Here is a 27,839-nt window from a genome sequence, read left to right as displayed (position 1 = left end):
CATAATGAGACTAGTCAAAATTATAATCCTCTTGCCCAGTGTGATTAATAATAATGTTAAAACTAGATTTTGTCTTAATTCAATAAAATGTTATAAGCATAAGCAAATAAGTTAAATGTTTAAGTCATTCTTTAATATTATCATTGGTTTTTATGAAAAGAAGAAGTAACTTCATAATTATTCAATAGTGAATTTATACAAATTTCCTTCTGTGATCAATCCCAAGTCATTTTAGAATTTTCATGCAAATAGATCAAAGAAAACTTCATGTTGCTAAAAAGACTTCTTTATGCCACCTTTTGTTTTCTGATTGACTCATCTTTCATTATTTTTCTATAGACCAGGAATCATATATTTAGTTTAAAAATTAAGAAACCTCGGGGCGCCTGGGTGGCTCAGTTGGTTAAGCGGCCGACTTCGGCTCAGGTCATGATCTCGCGGTCCGTGAGTTCAAGCCCCGTGTCGGGCTCTGTGCTGACAGCTCAGAGCCTGGAGCCTGTTTCAGATTCTGTGTCTCCCTCTCTCTGACCCTCCCCTGTTCGTGCTCTGTCTCTCCCTGTCTCAAAAATAAATAAAACGTTAAAAAAAATTAAAAAAAAAAATTAAGAAACCTCTACCAAGCATCCGTTCTGCTTAGTTTTGTAAATATTAGTTTAAAGACCAAAGATAAAATGAAATAGATGGAGGCTATCTGCCTTACATACAACCTCCTTTCCTTTTAAGAATTTCCTGTGGAAATGCGGTTTTCTAGAACTTCATCTCTGGTTAACCAAGCAAGGGGAAGCTTACAGACACAAACAGATGGCTAAACCAATGACTGTCACCAAGAGGGCCCTATGGCCTGAAAGGAAGTCACCTTAAGACAACAGAGAAAAGCAGGGTGGTCATCCTAGCTCTTGCACATGAAGAATTGTTAGCTTTTTTAAGATTTATTTAAAAAAAAATTTTTTTAACGTTTTATTTATTTTTGAGACAGGGAGAGACAGAGCACAAACAGGGGAGGGTCAGAGAGAGGGAGACACAGAATCTGAAACAGGCTCCAGGCTCCAAGCTGTCAGCACAGAGCCCGACGCAGGGCTCAAACTCACAGACCACGAGATCATGACCTGAGCCGAAGTCAGCCGCTTAACCGACTGAGCCACCCAGGCACCCCTTTACGATTTATTTTTAAATAATCTCTACATCCAACATGGGGCTCAAACTTACAACCCTGAGATCAAGAGTCACATGCTCTATCTATGGAGTCAGCCAGGCACCCCAGAATCGTTAGCTCTTTTTACTGCATGCATATATACTGAATCTACAGTATGAGGTTTCCTTTATATGCTGCAGTACCTTACTACATTAATCGATGCTTTATACTCAGCTTTCTTTTTTTTTGCAACACTAAAGGATTTCAGTTTCCAAAGGGTTTGTGAAGATGTAAATAATTATACAAACAATTATGATTAACCACTTTTCTTAATTGTTTTTTTTAAATGAGTTTAGGGGTGCCTGGGTGGCTCAGTCCGTTAAGCACCTGACTCTTGATTTCAGCTCAGGTCATGATTTCATGGTTCGTGGGTTCAAGCCCACATCAGGCTCTGCACTGACACTGGGGAGCCTGCTTGGGATTCTCTGTCTTCCTCTCTCTCTGCCCCTCCCCTGCTGGCTCTCTCTCTCTTAAAAATAAACACTTTTTTAAAATTAAAAAAAAAATACAGGTTTAAAAATATGTACAGGGGCGCCTGGGTGGCTCAGTCAGTTAAGCACAGGATTTTGGTTTAGGTCATGATCTCACGGTCTGTGAGTTCAAGCCCCACATCAGGCTCTCTGTTATCAGTGCAGAGCCCACTTCAGATGCTCTGTCTCCCTCTCTCTCTGTCCCCCCCCCCTCAAAATTAAATATACAGTATTTAATTACATGTACAGTATAAAATAAAATTTAGGTACCCCAATCATCTTCCCTCATGAAAGATTATTTTCCCTCATGAGGGATGCCTGGCTGGCTCAGTTGGAAGAGCATGTGACTCCTGATCTCAGGGTCATGAGTTCAAGCCCCACATTGGGTATAGAGATTACTTAAATAAAACTTAAAAAAAAAAAAAAGATTACTTTCCCTCATGAAAGATACTTTTAGTATCTTTTTGGCATGGTTTACTAAAGCTTTATAAGTTAGAATTTCCAATTCTAACCCTTTTCCTTTCTCTCTCTGCTTCTCCAGATCCTTTCCCTGCTTGCTATGAGAAAAGGAGGCTAAAACTTTGTTCTACATGTTTCTCATAATATCATAACTAATTTTAACATTTATGGTATTTATCCTCCAATTAGCTATTACTTTAGTAAAAAGTAAACCTCAGGTTAAAGGGTTATAAATATGAACAAATCTCAGTTCCTGACCTCAAGGAAATTTACAGGGCAGTAATGATCCTGAGAGAAATAATGATAAGTACATTTACTTTTCTCTTTATACTTTAGGAAGGGTTTAAACATGCAAAAGTTCATTTGATGTTTAAAACATCCTTGTAAGGAAGATAGGACAGATACTATTTCCCTAACTTTACAGAGGAGATAAAAGTAAAACATGCAACACATTTAAAGAACTAAAAATATTTAGATAAACTGTCATACATTGTGATTATAACTAGATAAACATGTTATAACATTATACACACACATACATCCTTAACTTATCCTTAGAAAGGCATCCAGGCTTAAGAAAATATCTCATTTGTTTTCCACAATGCTTAAAATCTCATCTTTTAGGGGCGCCTGGGTGGCTCAGTCGGTTGGGCAATCAACTTCAGCTCAGGTCATGATCTCGCAGTTTGTGAGTTCGAGCCCCGTATCCGGCTCTGTGCTGACAGCTCAGAGCCTGGAGCCTGCTTCGGATTCTGTGTCTCTCCCCTCTGTCTAACCCTCCCCTGCTCACGCTCTGTGTCTCTCTGTCTCTCAATAATAAATAAACATTAAAAAAAAAAAAATTTAAAAATCTCATCTTTTAAATTTATTTATTTATTTATTTATTCATTCATTCATTCATTCATTCATTCAGATTTTATTTTTAAGTAATCTCTACACCCAATGTGGGGCTCAAATCACAACTCCGAGATCAAGAGTCTCTCACTCCACTGACTTGAGCCAGCATGGACCCCTAAAATCTCATTTTATAATCCCATACTCAGTGTCTATAGGAGGTTCCATTATAAATAGTCAGAAATGCAAAAAACATTACTAAACACTAGAGTTTACTACATGATAACTGGGCTCCTTAGAAAATGGAAGTTTGGAGTAAAGAGTCCTAGAATAACGTGGGAAACGATTTATTGGGAAAAAAGAAAAAAAAGCCTTGATAAACTGATATAAAGCCCTGGGCACAAGCAGCCTGTGGATTCCTGAAAAAATTGAGCAGGATGGAGGTGGAGAAGATATTAAAAGGAGAGACAAAATGACTATTTTACAATTTTGCTGCCGTTAATGACAAAACCCCAGGCTCCTTTCCAATTTCTAGTAGGCATATGTTGTACTTTTCAAGGTATAAGCTTCCCTCACAGGCCACTAAATAAACACTTACCAGCCCTTTAAAATTCAATCAGTTTGGGGGTCTTCTACTTTTTAACTTGCATTTGCCTCCCTTACCTGCCACCACCCTCATTCTTTGTTTCTTAGAATTAAAAAAGCCTAGGGGCATCTGGTTGGCTCAGTTGGTACAGCATGTGACTCTCAATCTCAAGGTAGTGAGTTCAAGCCCCACAATGGGCATGGAGCCTACTCAGAAAAAGAAACTAAAAAAAAGAAAGAATTTAAAAGAGCTAATTCTAAAGCCATTTCTTTCTGCTCATGTTCCACTCTCTATATTCACCTACTAAGACCATATGTTGTCATCTGCTGTTCTAATATTTCTCTCTCAACTCTTTTCTTACATATTTGCCTCAAATTTAAGGTTTTTGGGTAACTCTATTTTTAAAAAATCAACAGCAGGGTGTTGTTACACCTTAATCAGACTTTAGGTCTGAGTCTTTTAGTATTTTCTTTACCTACTTTCTCCATTCAATCCTTTATTTCTTCCTAACATTGAAATGAAGGTCATGGACATGTCAGTGCCTAGCATAGTGCCAGGCACATAGGTGTTCAAAAAATATTTGTCAAATGAATCTTTCATAGCTTTAAAATTATTGATAGGAACATTTAGTCTGTAAAACTGAAAATTCTTGGAAGCAGTTTTCTCAAAGTTAACAAAACCCTAAACTCTTCTTTAATAGACAATTAGGATTCCCAAGATATTTCTCATTTTAATAAAAGACTGGAATAGAAAATTCTAAAAATCAACACAAAGATTAAAAAGCAGCCCTAAGATTAACAAAATTTTGTGTTTTGTCTTCCTTTAATTCATTCAGACTCTGACGATCCAAGAAACAACCAGTTAGTGTTGTATCTACTTCAGAAGTTGGATCTGGCCTCAGAATGGAGGTATCAAAGTCATTAAAATTTTATCTTGTTAGGAAACTGTACTTCCCTTAGAAAAAAAAGCAAATTGACGTTTCTCCCAATTTAGGAACTGTGGAAACAAGGGAAACCACTACACATCATTTCCACAATGCCCTATTATGCGAGAGAACATCTAATTTTGTTAATTCATTAAGCATTTTAAGAGTATTTTTGGCCATCACTATACTAAGGAGCTGTAGAGAGACACACAGTGGAGCCAGTGCACATTCCTTCTCCCCAAAGAGGTTACAATGCAAAGAGAGAACCAGGCGCGGAACTCAGAACAAAAGCTGTGACTGCATAATAATGTATTGGGGGTTGGGGGATGGGGATCTGAAAGCCTAGTTACTAGGAAAGCAATTTCCAGGAGGTAAGAGCTTAGGCCAGCTCTGAAAGAGGTTGATTGTAATTTTGCAGGAGTGAAAGTTGGAGGGGCTTCTACTTAGGAGATAAACATCTGCGCAGATTTAAAGGTGGGAAGTGCCTGAAGTGTGCAAGACTGTAAAGAGACTGACCTCCTAGCAGTCAAAGGCCGATAAGGGGAAAGACTGATTTTGAGGATGTAGGTAAGTTTGGGGAAGCCTGTTGATGATGTGTGAAGGGAAGAAGACATTTTTTTCTTTGTTTATAGTAAAAAGCTTAGATTTCATGACATGGGTGTAAAACAAAGAGGAAAATTACGTGAGAAAAATTATTAAGACAGCTATGTAAAAATGAGGTTCTGGTTCTGGAGCTCTAGAAACAAGTTAGACACGGCATAATTTAGGCCTACGTTGTTAAGACTCAGAATAAAATGGTAGCTAAGGAAATTTTCAAAGTTGAGTAAATAGTAATAACAGTAAACATATATAAGGTTATGCTACAATCGATCTCTTTAATTATTAACACAATTAATGACAATCTCCAGATAATTTCTTATCTCTAGCTCATTCCTTCCCATCCAGCACCTCTCTCTAGCTTACATCTTTGTATTCAAGACCTTTTGAGGACATCTATTCAGTACCCTCCTCCTATGACTTACTCAACTTGTCTTTGCTTTGTCTTCTTCCCATAAATGAAAAAATATCATCTTAGTCTTTAAAAGACCCAGCCTAAATACCGTTTCCTTGAAGTCATTTATGACCTCAGGAAATTATCTGAACTTCTATCTGCTAGTCACTTTGGCCACATGCAGCTTATTTTCTGAACAATTTTTTTTTAATGTTTTATTTATTCTTGAGAGAAAGAGAGACAGAGCATGAGTGAGGGAGCGGCACAGGGAGAGAGGGACAAAATCCAAAGCAGACTCCAGGCTCTGAGCTGTCAGCACAGAGCCCAACGTGGGGCTCGAACTCATAAACTATGAGATCATAACCTGAGCCGAAGTCCAACCCTTAATCGACTGAGCCACCCAGGCACCCCTGAACAATTTTTGAATACTGATGATCTTCATTCTATTTAACCCTTTAAAACAGTTTTTTAAAAATCATGGGGCACCCGGGAAGCTCAGTCAATTAAGTGTTGGACTTCGGCTCAGGTTATGATCTCACAGTTCATGAGTTCGAGCCCCACATCGGGCGCTCTGCTGTTGGTGCAGAGCCCACTTCAGATCCTCTATCCCCCTCCTTCCATGCCCCTCCCTCACTCATCCGCACGAATGTACCCACGCACTCTCAAAAAAAAAAACATTAAAAAAAAAATAAGTATGATCATTGCAGAACACATAGAAAATAAAAATCACTTGTGGAGTGCCTGGTTGGCTCAGTCAGTGGAGCGACTCCTGATCTCAAGGTTGTAAATTCAAGCCCCATGCTGGGTGGAGAGATTACTTAAAAAAATAAAATCTTTTAAAAACGGCACTTGTAATCCTGCCACCATTACTAAAATGTTGATGTATTCCAAGTGTTCAATGTGAATAGTATACACATTCGTTTTTAAATACAATATATACATTTTTGCATCCTGCATTTAGTTTTTGCTTTTTTTTTTTTTACATTGTTATTTTACAGACTCTTGGCATCCAAACCATTCTACTCAGAATCTGAAGACCCCAGCTACTGCTTCTTTTTACCTCAGCTGTTAATCCTTATATCCTCTTTCTTTTTTTTTTTTTTAAATTTTTTTTCAACGTTTTTTATTTATTTTTGGGACAGAGAGAGACAGAGCATGAACGGGGGAGGGGCAGAGAGAGAGGGAGACACAGAATCGGAAACAGGCTCCAGGCTCTGAGCCATCAGCCCAGAGCCTGACGCGGGGCTCGAACTCACGGACCGCGAGATCGTGACCTGGCTGAAGTCGGACGCTTAACCGACTGCGCCACCCAGGCGCCCCTATATCCTCTTTCTTTATGCCTCTTGCTTCCAGGTGTCCACTGTTTGCCTTCTCAATGTGCCTTTAATTAATTAATTAATTAATTAATTAATTAATTTTTATTTCAATGTGCCTTTAAATCAATATTCAACCCATCTCAACCCCTTTTACCTCAGTGTTTGAGAAGAGGTTTTATCTATCTATCTATCTATCTATCTATTTATGATTTTGTTTTTAAGTAATCCCTATTCCCAATGTGAGGCTTGAACTCACAAGCCCTGAGATCAAGAGCAGCATGCTCCACTGACTGAGCCAGCCAGGTCCCCAGGGGTGGGCAGGGAGAGCTTTTAAAGAGCTTCCTACAGATTGATTGGTCTTGGGTCTGGTGTTCATCTCAGACTAATAAACTCTGGAAAAGAGGGAGAAGGGGTCATACAGTCCAGTAAGATAATTTATAAAGAAGGACCCTCTTTGAAGAATTGGGAATGGGAGACACAGTTGACTTGACCTATAAATCCTTCATTTAATATTTTTAGAAAAGAAGATTTTTTTTAAAAATTGCTTTATTTTATATTTGAGAGAGAGAGACAGAGACAGCGAGCAGGGGAGGTGCATGCAGAGAGAGAGACAGAATCCAAAGCAGACTCCAGACTCCGAGCTGTTAGCACAGAGCCCAACGCAGGACTCGAACTCACAAGCAGTGAGATCATGACCTGAGCTGAAGTCGGACGCTTACCTGACTGAGCCATCCAGGTGCCCCGAAAATAAGATTTTTTAAAAGTAATCTCTATGCTGAACTTGGGATTCAAACTCATGACCCCGAGATCAAGTCACATGCTCTACCAACTGAGCCAGCCAGGCACCCCCTGAAAATAGAATTTTTAAAATAATTGTTTAAGTTTATTTATTTATTTTGAAAGAGGGAATGCATGAGCAGGGGAGGGGAGAGGGAGAGAGAGAGAATCCCAAGCAGTCTCTGCACTGTAAGCATAGAGCAGATACAGGGCTCGAACTCACAAACTGCAAGATCATGACCTGGGCCAAAATGAAGAGTCGGTCACTTAAGTGACTGAACTACCTAGACAGCCCTGAAAATAATATTTTTGATGACTATATAATATTCTGTCCTATGACTATATCAGATATACTTATCCTTTCCCATGGTACTGAACAGTTAGGTTGTTTCTGGTCTTCACTATTCTAAATAACATTGAGCAGAAGTAAAAAATTGTATTCCTAAAAGCAAAATTACTAGATCAGTGGCGGCGGATTCTTAATATTTGCCAAAGATCTTCTAGATGGGTTTTATGACCTTAAAAAAGGAGAGCAAGGTTTTTGAACTTATATTTTGCTTTCTAGGAAATGCAGGAAAAACTATATTGTATGCCAAAAATACTTAAATGAAATACTTCCTCTTAAGAGATACTCTCATGTAATGCATTTTAGAAATTAAGGTGATGGGAAAGATTACAAGACAGTGGTTTATGTGTTTTGAACTGGAGGACTGCACTGGGGACAGAATTGAATTCTATAGAATTATTAATGCACTTGTATTAGAAAAAAAGAATGAAAGGAGTATTAAACTATGAAAATTCATCACTTATCATTTATATGTGCAAAACTACATTTTATGCAATTGAATCTTCAACTGGTACTTTTTATAATGTGAATTGATTAGACCGTTGCCATTTGTTATCTACGTAAGAATTCCTGAGGCTAATATGCCGATGTTAATTAGCCATTTCCCTTCAAACTTTTGTTTAGATAATATGCTATGAATGCCTTTGTGCGCTCATTTTTTCCCCATTCATACCATGGAAAGATATTCCCTGAAGTGGAGTTGTTCATGTGAACAATTTTATAGCTTCCCTTATATATTGCAAGATAATGTACTCCACGGACACGTTATTAACGCTGCATGTTTGTCTTGCTGCTTCTACCTCCCCTTAAAAAGATAGGTCTTTTCATTTTAAATATTCCCCACAGGGTAGCGGAGGTAGAAATGGCACACAGCTGAGCACAGAGTACAAGCTCAAGAAATACTAATGGCTTAATTTTCATGTACCTGTGGGTTTGACTTTCTCTTCTCTAGATCTTTCTCTCTAAGCTCTTCTTTTCGGTATCTATTTCATTACCTTAAATTGGCAATTTCAGGTAAATCGACAGCTTCAGGTTGATTTTGGACACAGGAGTCTCTTCGTGTCCCTCAAATTTATGTCTCAGTGAGTGTCCCATTCTGGAACCTTACTTGCCCGACTGCTGTCTGAGGAAGCTCAATTCAAAGCAGTCACGATCCCCTCGAGGTCACACGTAGGGTTGCCTCCTCAGAAAGGAAGCGTTTTCTCAACGAATGTCTATGCCAGTCAATTTGCGCTGATTTGGAAGATAACGGAATGGGCGCTCCTTCCTGCCAATTTGACGCTGTGCGAGTCGCAGAAATTCAGTGGAGGGGTTCGGACGCCCGCGGAATCTTTTGCATCTCACAGAATTGTAGTAAACACTGGCTGCACCCTCCCGTGCCCGGGAGATGAGGACAGGTGCGAAGCCCGCCTGGGGAGGAAACGGCTACTATCCGCTCAGAGCCACATGCCGCGCTGAGCAAAGCCCATCCCTGGACCACGACCGGAATCCCGGCTGCCGCTCGCCTCTCAGGGCGTCCCCGGCAGCCGAGCGGGTGGCATTAGTCAAGCGGAGCGGCACCCCCGGCACGCCAAAGGCCCGGGGGGCGGGGCGGCACGGCGTCACCTGTGACGTAGCCGCTCGACCGGGCCGCCGCCGCCGCCGCCGCCGCCGCAGCCGCTGAACCGGGGGCGGGGGGCCCGGGGGTGAGCGCAAAGATGGCCGCTTCGGCTCGGGCTGGTGAGTGTGCGTGACGGACGCGCGCGGCTGCAGCGGTTGGCGGAATGAGGCTCTCTACCGGAGCGGAGGTCCGACCAGAGCCTTCGGGGCCTGGGGGCACCTGGCGGTGTTTTCCCGCCTCGCAGGGCGCGGGGAGGTCCTGAGGGAGGGAGAGGGGGGCTGCGGACGGACTGAGGGGAGCGGGCTGAGGGGCGCGCGGAGAAGGCAGTGGCAGTGGCGGCGGGTCCGGCGAATTTAGAATTGGCGCCTCTGGGAAGTTTCGGTGGGTCGTGCGATGTCCTGGTGGCTGGCCACCTCAGGAGTGCCCAGAGATGCTGCGGGCAGCCGCGCGTCCCGTGTGGCCAGGGTCACCGCGTAGCCACCCTGAGCGGGGCTGGAGGGGCATGAGTTGGGAGGAGAAGAGGCGAAATAGGAAGACTTTGGGGGGTGCGGAGGGGGAGATGTGCCCTGACCCGCGTTGGGGAGCGCTATATAGATGTGATCATGAATAGGGATGCGCGCTGGGCACTCTGCAGAGCTGGTACTGTCGAAATAAAACCGCATCCTAACCCCTGGCTCTGATTGCTGCCAGGTGATGCTCGAAATCCCCTGGGAGGCTTTGGAAGGGCATTTTCTAGCCGTCCGTTTATGAGGAATGGCTTGCTTTCCTTCCAACGATCGGGTCCCAGCGTTGCCAGCACCTGCTGCCACTTAGAGACACTTAGGATTTTTGAATACCAGCTTCCGCTGGCCTTCGGGGAAGGAATGCTAATGGGCTAAACTCATTTGGGGGCTTAAGAAACGTGTTAGCATGAGAAGAAAAAAATGTTCAAGTTTAAGAGGTGGTAGGAGACCCTCGTACGCCCACTCCCAATAAAAAAGAAAGTGAAACGTAGTGATTGTTTCAACTGCAAGTTTGAGCTGTTGTACATTCTGCATGTAACCGGATAATTTCTTGCAGTTTTAATTTTGGAAGTAGACAATTTAGCAAGTCTTAGGAGAGTCGCTTTGTCCTTAACCCCTCCTGATTTCCCCCACTTTTAAACTCTAATGGTCCTATCTTGCAAGTAACGGGATTGTGAAATTAGCATGGAAATAGGACCTTCAGACCCTGCACTTGAATTCCTTATTATCTGTGAAGTAGCCTGTGTGGGGCGGGTTGTGGGGCGGGGGGGGGGGGGGGGGGGGGGAGTAGGGGGTGGTAACATAGGGCCTGGAATTCCATTTTGAGTTGTCTTTAAAATCAGTATTCAGTGTAAACAATGAAAAAAAATTAGCTGTTCACTGTGATCAAATTCAGAAAGCCAAACATGAGTTAAGCACATGTTTATAGAATATTTCATCATCTCAGTGAGATTCAATATTCAGTTGTCTTGAAAGAGAGGAAAACTTTGTATTCTTGGAGCCCTAATCTTTTTATCCTTAATTTAGCATCTCGGGATTTGAAAGAGATTTTTATTTTTATTTAATTTCCAACCCCTACCCCCACACAGATTTGAAAGAGATTTTAAACATTTTGTCTTGTTTACCTTTTCTCCACCCTGCTCCGATTTCTCTAGCTTTTTGTGTACTAGCCGTTCATTTTGCAAAGGATGGCAGATTTTTCATTCTAGGAATTTTCATGTAGTCTATCTTTATTGAAATTTAGAGATATTCTAATATTTAACAAAGTTTAGCGCATACAGTGAGGAAATTTAAATGTTTTGGCTGTTTTCATTGTACATTCACCTTGTTTTTCTTCCAGAATATTAATTATCCCAGACTTTTTAGCTTAACAACATTTAAGTGATAAGTGAATCTGTGTTGAGTATACTATACAATGATACACTTTTTGGAATATTTAAATTGGAAAATCTGTTGAAGATTTGGGTTAAATATTTGAAATATATTGTTTCTACCTGTCTTTACCACCCCCCCCCCATCTTTTCACAGATTTTTCTTTCTGTACTACAGAAATTTATCATATATACCCTCTACCCAAATTTTCCTCTACATGCTTAAATCTTACTGAGTATTATAGCATTGGTGGTACGTAAGAGGATTTTCTGCTCATTGGGTTGTTTGAGGGCAGAGTCTGATTGTATTTTGTTTGTATCCCCAGCACCTGACTATCTGCTTATCATGGAGGGAAAATCCCTGTAAGTGTCGAATTGTGGTTTTGAATGGTGCAGAGATATAGAGAAAGGCAACGTCTTGGCTTCTTATAGGCAGAATAAGGGTGCTTTGAAGTGTTTCTCCTTCCTGTGATGTTAGGCAGAACAAACATGGTTGCCGGATTCTAATGGAGTTGTCTGGTTGAGGGAGATTAGACAGAGACTGGGGCCCAGGCTTAGGAGACTAATCAAGGTAGGAAATGTGTGCCCATCATTTTCTGGATTCAGTAATGGACAGTTTTGCCATTAGGCCTAACCGAAATAGGAAGTGACAAGTCACTAAAATATAGGAGGATTCTATAATACTGGCTTTCTGGCAAAAATTAAGATTATTGAAGTACATTGGTTTTTCACAGCGCTTTCAGAGACCATAAAACTTTACTTTCAGTGGAGTTTTACATACCATGGGAAAAGCTTATTTATAGTCCAAGAATATATTTGTTAGGCCAAATTATAGATGTGCTAGAATGATAGAGTCTAAGCATTTTACACAAAGTATTTGAACTCAATTTTCTAGACCCATAATAGAATGCTTAATTTTTTTTTTTTTTTTTTTTTTTGAGAGGTGGGGTGGGGAAATGGGCAGAGGGAGAAAGTGAGAGAATCTTAAGCAGGCTCCATGCTCAGCACAGAGCCTGACATGGGGCTCAGTCCTGCGACTCTGGGATCATGCCCTGAGCCAAAATTAAGAGTTGGGTGCTCAACTGAGCCACCCAGGTGCCCCACTCAATCTTTTTGTGAACATTTCTCCCATTGTTATGAAGTTAGCTGCAGTATGTTGATATATAAGTATGGTGATGTGACACTAATGATAAATATTTTGGAACAAAATTGCCCATGAATGAAATACCTGTAAGTAGTGATGGGTAAGGAAATCAAATAAACCTGGTGGCAGAACTTAATTTCCAGTTCTTTTTCTTAGAACATCAATTAGAGTCAATCTCTGTGCTTCTGGGGAGGCAATGTTAGAGATGTGAAGAAGGCCCAGGGAAAAAGAGTATCCTTTTTTGTTTAATGAAGAGTTTCAAGCGAGATCAGGGTAATTATAGATTCTAGATTTCTAGAGGAAGGAAGAATAACTAGGGCCTGTCTAGGGATAAAGGAAAGGAAATACATCATGATTGATAAGAGGTGCCAAAGCACTTAAGAGGCATGATAGCATACCTAAGAGGGAGTAGGGAGAGTTTGAGAGGCCATTTTGTTAATTCATTCAATCATTTGTTCATTTAAATTTTTGAACCCCTTTGTACCAGGCACTATGCTTGACCCTTGACATTTTGCAAACATCTCCTAAGAGCACGGGTTACTATGGTAGTTCCATGGAAATTTGGAACCTGCTTATAAGGAGTGGGGTAGGATTTGCCCTAATTACTATGCATAAAGGTTATTTTCATTCTTATCCAAATGAACGCAAAGATTGGTGTGGTTAGTAATTCCTAAGGCCAACTTCCTATTGAAATTGCCATTTCCTCCTATCTTTTATTATGGAAAATAACAAATCTTCCTACTTTTAATAGCTTTTAGAGGATCTGTTTAGGTGATTTGCTACTGTTAAAAGAAAATTAAATTTTGTTATAAAAATTATCTTTATTAAAATAAAGATTCAGCATATGTTGAATCTTTAATATCTATCCCTCTAGGAATTCTCAAATGAGACAAAGATGATTACTGTGATGCAATTTTATTTAAATATTCTTTATGCCCAGTGTTATGTATGTATATAAGTATTTATATAAAATGTGCACACCCATTGCCTTTGAAACAGTAGTAAATACCCCAGTTACAAAAATTTTTTATTCACAATATGGTCATTTGTATATAAAAACATTTTAATAAAAGATACGTGAAAAGTGGCTGGTCATAGATGAGAATAGAAAAGTATATATTGTGCCACAATTTGAAGGCAATTTGAAGGCACTTACAGGCCATGGTAAAGAGTTTAGACTGATCTTGTGGTATTTCAAAACTTTTAAACAATTTTTCAATGATTGCAAAGCTGTTCTATGAGACACACTAGAAATGATGTAAAATGCAAATGTTTTTATGACTCTGAAAAGGGAGAAGCTTTTTTTGAGGGGGAGGAGGAAGAGCGCAAGTGGGGGAGAGGCAGAGAGAGGGGGACAGAGGATCCTAAGTGAGCTCACACTGACAGGCTGACAGCCGCAAGCCCAATGTGGGGCTTGAATTCACGAACCTGCAAGATCATGACCTCGGCTGAAGTCGGAGGCTCAACTGACTGAGCCACCCAGGTGCCTTGGGAGAAGTTTAATAGAGCATAATGATACTATTTTAGTGTCTGTTCAAATTTTTAAATATAGATTTTCTTTTAGGAGTGTATATTAGCCAGTTCCCTCGTTCTGTGTCACTTTTTTTTTTTAAGCTTTTTTTTTTTTTTTAAGTTTATTTTTGAGAGACAGACCAAGTGCAAGTGGGGGGAAGAGCAGAGAGAGAGAGGGAGATACAGAATCTGAAGCAGGGTCCAGGCTCTGAGCTGTCCGCACAGAGCCCAATGCAGGACTCAAACTCATGAACTGCAAGATCATGACCTGAGCTGAAGTCAGACACTTGACCAACTGAGCCACCCAGGAGCTCCCTGTGTCACTTTTTAAAATAGTAATTTAGTTTGGCTATTTTTGTGTGTTTATTTTTCATGGTAACTTCCTGTTTTTTCATGAAAACATTTTTTAAAGCAAAGAATATGAAAACTGTGTTACTAATTGCACTGGCGAAATCAAGATTACTTTTATGTGAATGATCTTTAGTACCTGTCCTCCTCTAGGAACTTCCAAAGTTTATACTGTTATTGTACCTTTCCATATTTTCTTTCTAAGTGTTTTAAGATAAAATAGGTGGAATGGGGTGGTCAGCTGAAAAGACCATTTTGTTGAAGGTAACAAATTTATAGAGGAATATTAATTTTTGAAGTAAAATTAGCTATCCTTCTAAGTTTTCAGTGATTTTTGTAGTTCTTAGTAATATTTGTATTTGGAGCACAAATATTTATTTGAAGGGTCACTGCATATCATACCAAAATTTAACCCTTTTTTTTTTTACTTTTTTATTGTTTATTTTTAATTTTTTTAAAGATTTTATTTTTAAGTAATCTCTACACCCAACATGGGGCTCAAATTTAGAACCCCAAGATGAAAAGTCACATGCTCTACCGACTGAGCCAGCCAGGTGCCCCTGTTTATTTTTTTATTTTTATTTTTTTTAAGGATTTTATTTTCAAGTAATCTCTACACCCAATGTGGGGCTTGAATTCGCAATCCTGAGATCAAGAGCCGCATGCTCTACTGACTGAGCCTGCTAGGTGCCTCTGGTTGTTGTGGTTGGTTTGTGTGTTTGTTTTTGTTTTTAAGTTTTTATTTTGAGAGAGAGAGAGCATGAAGGGGGGGGAGGGAGAGAAAGAGGAAGGAAGGAAGGAAGGAAGGAAGGAAGGAAGGAAGGAAGGAAGGAAAGGAAAGGAAAAGAAAGGAAGGAAGGAAGGAAAAAGGGAGAGAGGGAGGAAGGGAGGAAGGAAGGAAGAGAAAGAGAGAGAGAGAGAGAGAGAGAGAGAAAGAAAGAAAGAACGAACGAACCCCAAGCAGCCTCCTCACTACCAGTGCAGAGTCCAATGTGGTGCTCAAACTCACAAAACTGCGAGGTCATAACCTGAGCCAAAACAGAGTCAGACACTTAACCAACTGAGCCATCCAGGTACCCCACCTAGTTTTTTTGTGTGTGTGTTTGTTTTGTTTTGTTTTGTTTTTTAATAAATTCTACTCCCAACATGGGGCTCCAGCTCACGGCATCGAGATCAAGAGTCACATGCTGTATCAAGAGTTGCTTGACGTACCAACTGAGCCAGCCAGGCACCTAAAATAATTAGGGTTAGGGAAGTATATCTCAGTTTACTTTTGTATAAAGTCTATTTGGGGTGTCTGAAAGCACATAGAATGGTACTAGACACGTGGTAGGCTGTGGTTAAGGATGGAGAAATAGGATAATGATATCACAAAATATCAGGAAACTGTTCCTTAACTGACCTTGAGGGAAAAATAGCCACTTGGTTGAGGGTGGGGGGGGGCAGTTTGGGTCACTAGTAATCAGTGACCTCCTATTCTTTCTTTTTGTCTTTCTAAGTATAATCGGCTTCCTATTCTTAACCACTTATTCAAATGTCATAAAGAGAACTGAAGCAAGACCTGCATTCAATACTAGTTGTTTGTGCCAAGAATTTGGTAGCCTAAAACAACATGGCTATCAAACCTATAGGATTTTTTTTTTAAGTAAAATGGCTTTTTTTTTTTTTTTTTTAAACTAAGACGCTAAAAAAATGTTTGACATGTAGTCCCTCCCTGGCCATAGGGAACCTATCCAACAGTTCAGTGGCAGTAAGGATGTATATACAAACAAAGGATTCACATTTGGCACAACCCAAGTCCTTTAGGAAGTTAGAGACTTTTTTAAATTTGCTAATTTATTGATTAATTGATTTTAATCTCTATACCCAACATGGGGCTCAAACTCATGACCGAGATCATGAGTCACATGATCTACCAACTGAGCCAGCCTGGTGCCCCAGAAATCCTCTGTTTTATTGAACTATGGGACTAGTTCTATTAGTTCTAATAGATTCTAATAGTTAAAGGCTCAAAGGAAACTTGGAAGATTAGTTTGGCAGGATAGTACTATGGAGGAGAATGAGAGTCTGGAGGATGGGAAACCAGTTTGGAGGTTACTGCTGTACCTCAGGAATGATACAGTAAAGTCCATAATAAGAATGATAGCTCTGCAAATGAAAAGGAATAAAGACTTGGGGAGTGATAACCTTTTATACATAGGTGATAAGAATGTTTGAGTAGAAAGGATGGGAGGGAGGAGTAAAACCAAAGACAAAACAAAACAAAATAGCCTGGGTACTTAAATAATACTACTCTATCTTTAATAAGAGAATATTAGGGGCGTCTGGGTGCTCAGTTGGTTGGGCGGCCAACTTCAGTTCAGGTCATGGTCTTGTAGTTCATGAGTTTGAGCCCCTCATTGGGTTTACTGCACAGAACCCCCTTTGGATCTTCTGTCCCCTTCTGTTTCTGCCCCTCCCCTGCTCACGTATGCTCCCTCACAAATAAAACATTTAAAAATATTTTTAAAAAATATGAGAATATTGGAAGAGAAACTAACTCTGTGACAGCAAGATGTACAGGTAAGCTGAGTTTGCAGTGTGCCTGAGACTGGTTCAGAAAGGTTCTGGTGGTCAGCTACCTACATCTGTCATTGAACTTCTGCCAGTAGGATGAGCCATTGAAATAGATGTCAGAAGGGTATTACTACATGCTGAAAGCCTGGATTGTATGTTGCAAAGGGCTATCATTTGAGTAAATGAAAATTAATTTCAGAGAGTCTTCACTGGGTGGTAAGTATAAGCAGTTTTGTGCTGTTGAACTGTTACAAGTTAAATAGTTTACCCATGTATTTGATACTTGTGTGTGATGTAAATTTTTAACTAAAAACACCATATTTAATAAGATCTTATGTTTTCTTTCTCTTCTAGTCATTTTAGTTTTCTATTTTATAATTGCTTTTGTTATATGTTAACTCTGTGTAAAATAATTAGCTTTCAATAAGTCAAATACAATTATTTTCTTAAACTGTAGAGATTTGCTATATAATAGCAGTAGCAGGGAATTTTAAAAATAAAAATGTTCATCAGTTATATGCCATGGAAAGTTTAAATAGCTTGAATGGTTTTCTTTGAACCAATTAAAAATTTCATTGTCTTTAATCAGTGAAGAATAACAAAGCTTTCAGAATATTATAAATCCATCTGTCTTTTCAAATAAAGGTAGCATACTTGGTTTAAAAAAACATTTCATAGATATTAATTGGAACTTTAAGTATGAAACATTTTTTAAATGTATGAGAAAATGATAGTGTGGATTATTTTAATCCTTGTATATAGATTCCATTCAGAACATCTTGACTAATTGTGTGTTGCTATTATATTAGGTAATATTTTATCAGATTCTACATGGAGTATGCAAAAATATTTTATTTTCTCTCTTTAAAGTGAATATACTGATAAAAATTACATAACCAACCTGCTGAAGCTAAACAGAGTTTAATACATAGCTTCTCCACAGTGGATTAGCAAATGAAAAGAAGTGCTCTGAACCCAATAGAGGAAAATAGGAAGTGTCAAGGAAATACTCCCATACCCCTTAATTTTCCTCCAAGCTTTTAGATCTTGTGTGATGAGAACCCTTTGGGGATACCTTATTAAGTGTCTCTGAGCTTTGACACCAGGCAGCAGAGCAAACTGGAAGCCTCAGGTGGCAGCAACCTGGCTTTCTAGTTCCTGCTTACCTCCCTGCCCCTCTTTTGGTTATCTGCCCTCTGGTTTCTTTCATAACTCGACCGGGTAAGTGGACCCCCTGCTCTAAAATATTAATCTTATTGGTCATTCAACCATTCTGGTTTCACTTCTTGGTGGGTTTTTTTGTTTTGGTTTTTAAGATTTATTTTTGGGGCGCCTGGCTGGCTCAGTCGGTTAAGCCTCTGACTTCGGCTGAGGTCATGATCTCGTGGTTTACTGGTTCGAGCCCCGCGTCGAGCTCTGTTCTGACCGCTCAGAGCCTGGAGCCTGCTTCGGATTCTGTGTCTCCCTCTCTCTCTGCCCCTCTCCCCTCACGCTCTGTCTCTCTCTCCTTGAAAAATAAATACATATCAAAAAACATTATAAAAGATTTTATTTTTAAGTAATCTCCACACCCAGGGTAGGGCTTGAACTCAGAACCCTGAGATCAAGCAAGAGTCTCTTGCTCTATCAACTGAGCCAGCCAGGTGCTCCTGGTTTCACTTCTTCAGATTTTTTAAAAAAGATTTTATCTTTGAGAGCTCCCCTTTTAAAAAGTAAATACTCCTGGGGGAGGTTAGACCTTAGTTCTCAGCTAATACCTTCATTTTCAGTTAGCACCTTAGTTGGGCTCAGTATACATTTGGCTGAGAAGAATGAATCCCTGGCTAAAAGTGATAAAACTAGAAGAAAATTAGCCTATATAATAGCAGTAGCAGTGGCAGTATTCACAGTAGTATTGTCAACTAAGATACTGAGAGCCACATAATTAAGTGCCAGGGTTTATTCTAAGTGCTTTATGAATATAAATTTCTCCGATTCCCTCAACAACCTTATTGGTGTTCTTACCACCGTTTCTTAAAGATAAGAAAATTGAGGTAAGTAGAGCATAAATAATTTGTCTAGGTCACTTGGTAAATATAGCTAAGTGTTAAACTCAGTCATTTGGATTGTAGAGTGTCCTTTCTAACCATTTTGTTGTGATACCTCTCCACTGCTATATTGCCTCTCAGAGAGATGGCATCTGATCAGCATTTCACTTTTTTCAGGGTTTTTCATTGAATGGAATCACAATGTTCAATTTTAGGCCACTTCCTGTTGAAGGGCCGTGAGAACCTTGCCATCATCATGTAAATAGATTTTTTAGTAACAATTAGGAATGTATTTGCAGAACAGAGAAGAGATTAAAGAGGCTTGTGTATAATTTAGCTACATATGTGCTAAATTATATACTAGTATGCATATTTAAAATTTATTGTATAAGTAACATGCTTATTTAGATATTTGAAAATATGGATAACCCCAAAATAAACTATATTATACATTCTTTCTAGAAGTTTCTTTTCTTTTGAGTCTTCTTTTCTGAATGTTATGCAAGGTATAACTCATACCACCTCTAAAATTTTAGAATGAAATAATTTCCCTTGAGTGTAAATAAGCAGCATTTCCATCTTCATCTCAAGAAGTTGAACTAATAATTATTGTCTGACTTGCCAGAAAGGAATGTTTAAATTGTCTCTGTATTCTTTATATGATCCTTTTTATTTTATTTTTTATATAATCTTTTTAAAACAAAAGTAGAGGGGGCCTGGGTGGCTCAGTTGGATGACCATTCGATTCTTGATTTTGGGCTCAGAATTGACCCCTGCACTGAGCGTGGAACCTGCTTAAGGTTCTCTCTCTCCCCCTCTGCTTCCCTCCCCAGCTCACATGTGCTCTCTCTCTCTTAAAAAAAAAAACAAAACAACAACAACAAAAACCACATTAAAGTAGATAGAAGAGAACCCTACATTTTTATCTTAATCTCCATATTGAACCAGTTCTTTAAGCCAAAGTTTGTTTGACGCTAATCTACCTCTGCTCCCATCTTTCCTTCAACACTTCTGCAGCTTTAATTTCCTTATATCTGGAGTAATAATCTCTTTTAATCATTCATCCTTCCTCTGGGTCTGCATTTCAGATCCATCTGTGACCTATATATCTGATCATGTCATTCTTCTCTACAGAGTTTTTCAGTGACTTATCGCCCATAGTTTCTGGAAGCAGGCTTGGGGATGATTAGGGCAGGGAATTTTCTGGGTCTTAGGTACCCATGAATGGATCTAAAAGGGAAGCTGGGATGTGTGCAGGCTCCAGGTGACCACCTTCCCCTGACTCTGCAGACTCCACATCATGGGAGAGGGTTAGGGCAGGGACCCCCTTAAGTGTCAGGTCTGGGCCCTGGTGGTCTAGGTTTATAGGAAGAGCATGCTGTTGCTGTGTAAACTCTTGGTGGCAACAAGGATCAAAGCTGGGAGACCATTTAGGAGCCTTATTGCAGTAATCCAGGTGAGACTTGATTGTGACTTGGACCAGGGTGAGAGCAGTAGAGGTAATAAATTGTCGGGTTCTCGATATATTTTTAAGATAGAGCCAACCATTTTTTCCTGAAGGATTGGTGTAGGGAGAGAGAAAAAGGAGTCAAGGATGAGATATTTAGCTTCAGTACGTGGAAGGGTTTAGGATAATGGAGCATATTAATCTTTGATGTCTTAATTTTGCCATTAGCAACTACTGTTGAATGCTAGGAGTTCTAATAAAATACTGTATTTGAACAGATTCTGGACCTCAGGAAATTTTGAAGGAAGAGAAATAAACTTGAAATATGAGCCTGAAGGGGTGTCTGGGTGGTTCAGACGGTTAAGTGTCCAACTCTTGATTTTGGCTCAGGTCATGGTCTCACAGTTTATGAGTTCGAGCCCTGCATCAGGCTCTGCACTGACAGTGTGGAGCCTGCTTGGGATTCTCCCTCTCTCTCTGCCCCTATCCCACTTGTGCTTGTTTACTTATTTATAAATAAATAAACTTCAAAAATTTTAAGAAAAAATGTGTGCCTGAAATGTGTACACATGTGAGTGTTGGGACTGGTCAGCCTTAAGTCCATATTCATGATACACCCTACATTTGAAAGTTAAGAAATGAAGGGGGAGAGGCTCTCTGATTGCTAGGAGATTTTACTAAAAAAAAAAAAAAAAAAAAAAAATTGGTGAGAAGGAACCAAAAATCAACTTCACCTTTGCAGCTTTCTTAGATGCCTGGAGGTGGCACCTAAGTACCATTGAAATTCATATTGCTGTCCTAAAAAAATGTATTTTTTATTTATCTTTTCAAATTTATATTTAAATCCTAGTTAGTTAACATAGTGTAATATTGTTTTCGGGAGTAGGATTTAGTGATTCATCACTTATGTATAACACCCAGTGCTCAACACAAGTGCCCTCCTTAATCTCCATCACCCATTTAGCCCATTACCCACCTATGTCCCCTCCAGCAACCCTCAGTTTGTTGTCTGTAATTTAAAGAATCTCTTACCATCTGCTTCCCTCTCTTTTTTTTCCCCCTTCTCCTATATTCATCTGTTTTGTTTATTAAATTCCACATACAAGTGAAATCCTATGGTATTTGTCTTTCACTGACTGACTTCTTTCACTAAGCATAATACAGTCTAGCTATATCCATGCTATTGCAAGTTCCAAGATTTCATTCTTTTTTTTTTTTTTAAGAGAGAGAGAGCGAGCACACGCACACACGCACAAATGGGGATGAGGTAGAGAGTATCTTAAGCAGGCTCCACGCTCAGCTCAGAGCCCAACTCAGGGCTCCATCTCACATGAGACTGTGAGATCACGACGTGAGCCAAAATCAAGAGTTGGACATTTGGGGTGCTTGGGTGGCTCAGTCAGTTAAGCATCTGACTCTTGAATTCAGCTCAGGTCATTATCTTACTCATGAGATTGAGCCCTGAGTCAGGCTCCAAGGGATCCTGTTTGGGATTCTCTCTCCCCCTCTCTCTCTGCCCCTGCCCTGCTGTGTTCTCTGTCTCTGTTTGTCTCTCTCAAAATAAATAAATAAACATTAAAAAAAAAAAAAAAAAAGAGTTGGATTCTTAACCAGCTGAGCCACCCAGGTGCCCCAAGATCTCATTCTTTTTGATGGCTGAGTAATATTCCATTGTTACCTATACCCCACATCTTCATTATTCATTCATCAGTTGTTGGACATTTGGGCCCTTTCCACAATTTGGCTATTGTTGATAATGCTGCTATTAACATTGGAGTGCACATACCTCTTTGAACCACTATTTTTGTATCCTTTGTATTTACTAGGTAAATACCTAGTAATGCAATTGCTGGATCATAGGGTAGTTCTATTTTTAACTTTTTGAAGAACCTCCATACTGTTTTCCAGAATGGCTGAACCAATTTGCATTCCTGCCAACAGGGCGAGAAAGCTCCCCTTTCTCCACATTTTCACCAACACGTGTTGTTTCCTGTGTTGTTAATTTTAGCCATCCTGACAGGTGAGAGGTGGTATCTCATCGTGGTTTTGATTTGTATTTCCTTGATGGTGAGTGATGTTGAGCATCTTTTCATGTGTCAGTCATCTGGATGTTTTCTTTGGAAAAATCAATTCATGTCTTCTGCCCATTTCTTAACTGGATTGTTTGTTTTTGAGGGAGGTTGTTTGATAAGTTATTTATAGATTTTGGATAGTGTCCTTTTATCAGCTGCCCTAAAAGTTTGAAAGTATTGATCATACTACATAAAATGTTCTGAGTTCTGGAACTCAGAACTCCACTGCTTATGCCTGGAGCCTGACTCAGGCCATCCCATGACCCTGGGATCATTCAGCTGAAATCAAGAGTGGCTCAACCAACTGAGCCACGCAGGCACCCCTACTATCTTTATTTTTATTTATCTATTTTTAAGATTTTACTTTTAAGTAATCTCTATACCCAATGTGGGGTCCAAACTCACAATCCTGAGATCAAGAAAGAGTTGCACACTAAAGCAACTAAGTCAGCCAAATGCCTCTATTTTTAGATCCTGTAGCAGAAGTTTTCCTGACTCTTAACTCATAAAGGAACATGTTTCTGGGTCAAAACCACACAGGTTTTTTTGTTTTGTTTTATTATGTTGGGATGGGGTTTTGTTTTTGTTTTTGTAATACGCTTATAATTTCAGATAGTGCATAGGCCCACCAGAATGTAAACATTTATTATATTGCTATCCACTTCTTATTTTTCTTTTTTGCTTTGCTTATGTATCCTTGTACATTCCTAAGAGGCTATTCAAACACAAAAGCATGTCTCTGTCTTTCTCCCTCCCTAAGGTAAACTGTCAAGTCTGTCAAATTCAAAGTATGTTACAGAGCCATGAATTAAAGGTCATTATTGATTTACTAGTGGAAAGCTAAATTTAAAATGGTAATTAAGTAAATATCGATGTGATTTATTTGAATAAATAGACTATAATAGAATGTTAAGATTTGTTCATCTTAGGGGCACCTGGGTGGCTCAGTCAGTTAAACATCTGATTTAATCTCAGCTCAGGTCTCGATCTCAGAGTTCAAGCCCCATGTTGGGCTCTACAACTGGGCGTAGAGCCTACTTAAAATACATATTTTTTCACTGTAGCTACCATTATAGCTACCATTTATTGGGGGTTTACTGTGTGTTAAATATTTCATATTTTTTCAGTTTTTCATTGAAGTTGGTATGACTTTTCCCTGTTTTACAGAAATTTAGAGAAGTTAAAATATTTGCTCAAATCAGACATATAACAGTATGTTGCAGAGGTAGAATTCATATCTCTAAGTGTTTGTTTCAGAACTCATGCTGTTAACTATGATTATGCTTTAGTAACAATTTGGATAGGGGTCTCAGAATGTAGACATTACTGAGATATATTTCAGTCTTGCCGACGCTAATTTTTAAGAAAAGGAATGTAGTTCTTTAAACTGCCCTCAACTATTGGGTGAAAGGATGGATCTTATTCTAGTTCATTGAAAAGAGGGCACTACCCCCTTTCTACCAGTAGATGGTGGCAGAAAATTAAAAACAGTTTTTAAAGGGAACCTGTTGGAGAAAGTTAAGCGTGTATTTTTTTAGAGCAAGGCAGATGAGAGATTAGAGAGCTTCGGAACAAAAGACAGGTAAGAACTGCCTGTGGTGTTATGACAGGCAGCCCACAAATTGGGAGCAAAGGAAGCAAATTTATAAAAATTTTTCTTGGAAAAATACCTTATAAAAAAGAAAAATATTGGCTTTTATTAAAAATTGATATTGTTCTGCTTAGTTTTCAGATGTCTCAAGTATCGTGAACAGAGACTTGTTTGGATTATGTGTTTCTCAGCTAGACTGAATAAATGTTAACAATGGATAAGTGCAAACACATTGGGCAGTTGCGGCTTGCTCAAGACCATTCCATCCTCAACCCTCAGAAATGGCATTGTGTGGACTGCAATACAACTGAGTCGATTTGGGCTTGCCTTAGCTGTTCTCATGTTGCTTGTGGAAGATACATTGAAGAACATGCAGTCAGGCACTTTCAAGATAGCAGTCATCCTGTTGCCTTGGAGGTGAATGAGATGTATGTTTTTTGTTACCTTTGTGATGATTATGTTCTTAATGATAATGCAACTGGAGACCTGAAGTTACTACGAAGTACCTTAAGTGCAATCAAAAGTCAAAATTATCAGTGCACGACTCGTAGTGGAAGGGTTTTGCAGTCTGTGGGTACAAGTGATGATACTTATTACTTACACGATAGCACCCAATCTCTGCTTCAAAATGAAGATCAAATGTATACTGCTCTTTGGCATAGAAGAAGAATATTAATGGGTAAAATTTTTCGAACTTGGTTTGAACAATCACCCATTGGAAGAAAAAGACAAGAGGAACAATTTCAGGAAAAAATAGCAAAAAGAGAAGTGAAGAAAAGACGACAAGAATTAGAGTATCAAGTTAAAACAGAATTGGAAAGTATACATCCAAGAAAGAGTTTACGTTTGCAAGGTCTAGCTCAGTCTACCACAGTAGAAATAGTTCCTGTTCAAGTACCACTGCAAACCCCAGCATCACCAGCAAAAGATAAAGTAGTACCTACCTCAGAAGATGTAAGATTAAAAAAAGCCAATGACTCCTCAGGTAAACAAAGGCCAATAGTAACTCCTGGTGTAACTGGATTGAGAAATTTGGGAAATACTTGCTATATGAATTCTGTTCTTCAAGTGTTGAGTCATTTACTTATTTTTCGGCAATGTTTTTTAAAACTTGATCTGAACCGATGGCTGGCAGTGACAGCTAGTGATAAGACAAGATCACCTTATAAGCATCCACCAGTCACAGATACAGTATATCAAATGAATGAATGCCAAGAAAAAGATACAGTCTGTGTTCCCTCCAGACATCCAAGTTTATCATTAGGACTAAGTGGTGGAGCATCAAAGAGTAGAAAGATGGAACTTATTCAGCCAAAGGAACCAAGTTCACAATACATTTCTCTCTGTCATGAATTGCATACTTTGTTCCAAGTCATGTGGTCTGGAAAGTGGGCCTTAGTCTCACCATTTGCTATGCTACACTCCGTGTGGAGACTAATTCCAGCTTTTCGTGGTTATGCCCAACAGGATGCTCAGGAATTTCTCTGTGAACTTTTGGATAAAATACAACATGAACTAGAGACAACTGGTACTAGGTTACCAGCTCTTATCCCCACTTCTCAAAGGAAACTTATCAAACAGGTTCTGAATGTTGTGAATAATATTTTTCATGGACAACTACTTAGTCAGGTATGGATTTGTTTTTAATCTTACTTTCATCTTGGGGAATTCATAAAACGAAGCCTAAAAAAATGTGTATTTTCTGTTTATCTAGTGTGTTAGAGAGGACTGTTTTCAGGTCAGAATAGATTGCTTTTACAAATATGTGTCAAGAAGTCAGCTTATTCATTTACAGTGTTTCACTCATTTATGTGTTTCCTTCATGAATCACTGGAAGTAGTTTTTCATCTATGGTATCAAAGCTTTTGGGGCATCTGGCTGGCTCACTTGGTTAAGCATCCGACTCTTGATTTCAGCTCAGGTCATGATCACACGGTTCCTGAGTCCTGAGTCCTGAGTCCTGTGCAGGGCTCTGCACTGACAGTGTGGAACCTGCTTGGGATTCTCTGTCTCCCCCTCTCTCTCTGCTCCTCGCCCACTCTTTTGCACATGCACACGCACACTCTTTCTCTTTCAAAAATAATAAACATTTTTTAAAAAGCTTTTTTTGTGGGAAGAGGGAATCAGGAAACAAAGCTTCTTAGGTTGATAATATTAAATTCATTTTCTGAGAGATTGAGAAGAGAGGGTTTAATGCCTTAGGGAGCAGATTTGAAGATGCTGCGGTACTGGGAATGGATTTGGTACACACTTGAATAATTTTAGGAACCAAGAGGTAGCCCTGGAAGACTTTCTATAAAACCCACGAGGGCAAGGTCTGAAAGCTTTAATAAGTAGGTAGGGAAATTTTAAGTAAGTGTGATTTCATTGAAAATAATCCTAAATGATTTTCCTTTATTTTAATTACTGCTGTAAAAGTTTCCCTTGTTGTGAAAAGGAATCACAAAACCAGGATCTTTAATCCAATTAATAACTCTAATGAGTGGACTTGTTGGTAAACTATTACTAGACATAAGGTTCTCTACTTTTCCATAGCATAGATCTTAAAAATTTTTTTGTTTTAGGCAATTGGCTGTTAGGTCATTTCCTTCCTCTTGCACACCTGCCTCTGTTCCTCATTTCAACTTTCACAGTAATGATACTACCTTTTGTTTTTATAACATTAGCATACTTTGCTAGAATGTAGCTTAAATATTAAAAAAAAATTTTTTTTGAAGCTTGGGGCACCTGGGTGGCTCAGTCAGTTGAGTGTCTGACTTGATTTTGGCCCAGGTCATGATCCCAGCATCATTGGATGGAGCCACGTGTCAGGCTCTGCACTGACAGCATGGAGCCTGCTTGGGGTTCTCTCTCCCTCTCCGCCCCTCCCCTGCTTGTTCATACACTCTCTCTCTCTCTCAAAATAAACATTAAAAAAAATTTTTTGAAGCTCTGTGCCCAACGTGGGGCTTGAATTCATGATCCCAAGATTAAGAGTCACATGCTCTACCAACTGAGCCAGCCATGCATGCCTGTAGTTTAAGTATTTCAAATGTAATTATTCCTTGGGTGTATCTGTGATCTTTATTCCACTTAATGTTTCAGAAATGTAAAGATTCTACATTGTGCCAAATAGCAAATTAGAGTTGTTTCTTGTGTTGCATGCAATTTTGTTTTTCTACCATTTTTCTGCAAAAGCTTAAAATGCACTATTAAGGGTGCCTGGGTGGCTTGGTTGATTAAGCATCCAACTTCAGCTCAGGTCATGATCTCATGATTCATGGGTTCAAGCCCCACATTGGGCCTCACACTGACAGAGCAGAGCCTGGTTGGGATTCCCTCTGTCTGCCTTTCCCCCATCTGCACACACACTCTCTCTCAAAATAAATAAACTTAAAAAAAAGAAAGAGAGGAAAAAAGTAATAAAATGCACTATTATAGGAGTGTCTGGCTGGCTCAGTCGGTAGGATATGCAACTCTGGATCCTTGGGGTTGTGAGTTCAAGCTCCATGTTGGGCCTAGAACTTACCTAAAAATTTAAACGAAAAATTTTTTTAATGTACTATTATAAATAGAGGTAATATATAGACCCCAAGGACCTATATGATACAATAAATCTATGCAGTAAAAGAAAAACCATCCCCTTATCCCATAACTCCACAATCCACATATAAAAACTATTAATATTTTGGTATATTTCCTTCTAGTTTTTTTTCTTCTGCACATTTATACATATTTTCCCCAACTTGTGTGGTCATGATGAATTTATCTCCTTTCTTCATTTTTTTTTTTTT

At 39.2% G+C, this 27,839-nt stretch overlaps 1 protein-coding gene across 9 annotated transcripts in view; it reads left to right on the top strand.

Moving 5' to 3' along the window:
• The window catches only part of USP44 (ubiquitin specific peptidase 44), a 55,040-nt gene that overhangs the window by 14,921 nt on the left and 12,280 nt on the right, over positions 1-27,839 (top strand). For 2 of the 9 annotated variants that reach the window (XM_078449601.1, XM_078449596.2), the window contains exons 3-5: positions 4,377-4,449; positions 4,885-5,033; positions 24,201-25,695. In XM_078449601.1, coding sequence (XP_078305727.1) covers positions 24,271-25,695 — 1,425 coding nt within the window. In that variant the 5' untranslated portion in view covers positions 4,377-4,449; positions 4,885-5,033; positions 24,201-24,270. Of the gene's footprint in view, positions 1-4,376; positions 4,450-4,884; positions 5,034-9,542; positions 9,616-9,806; positions 9,878-11,695; positions 11,733-24,200; positions 25,696-27,839 lie in introns of those variants that run through there. The other 7 variants (XM_078449597.2, XM_078449600.2, XM_060656723.3 and 4 more) reach the window with 7 other exon arrangements.

The sequence above is a fragment of the Panthera onca genome, chromosome B4 (genome assembly GCF_046562875.1).
Source record: "Panthera onca isolate mPanOnc1 chromosome B4, mPanOnc1 haplotype 2, whole genome shotgun sequence".
In the NCBI taxonomy this organism is placed as follows: Eukaryota; Metazoa; Chordata; class Mammalia; order Carnivora; family Felidae; genus Panthera; species Panthera onca.
The sequence above is the reverse complement of the archived record's forward strand: the minus strand, read 5'-3'. Positions and strand labels throughout refer to the sequence as shown.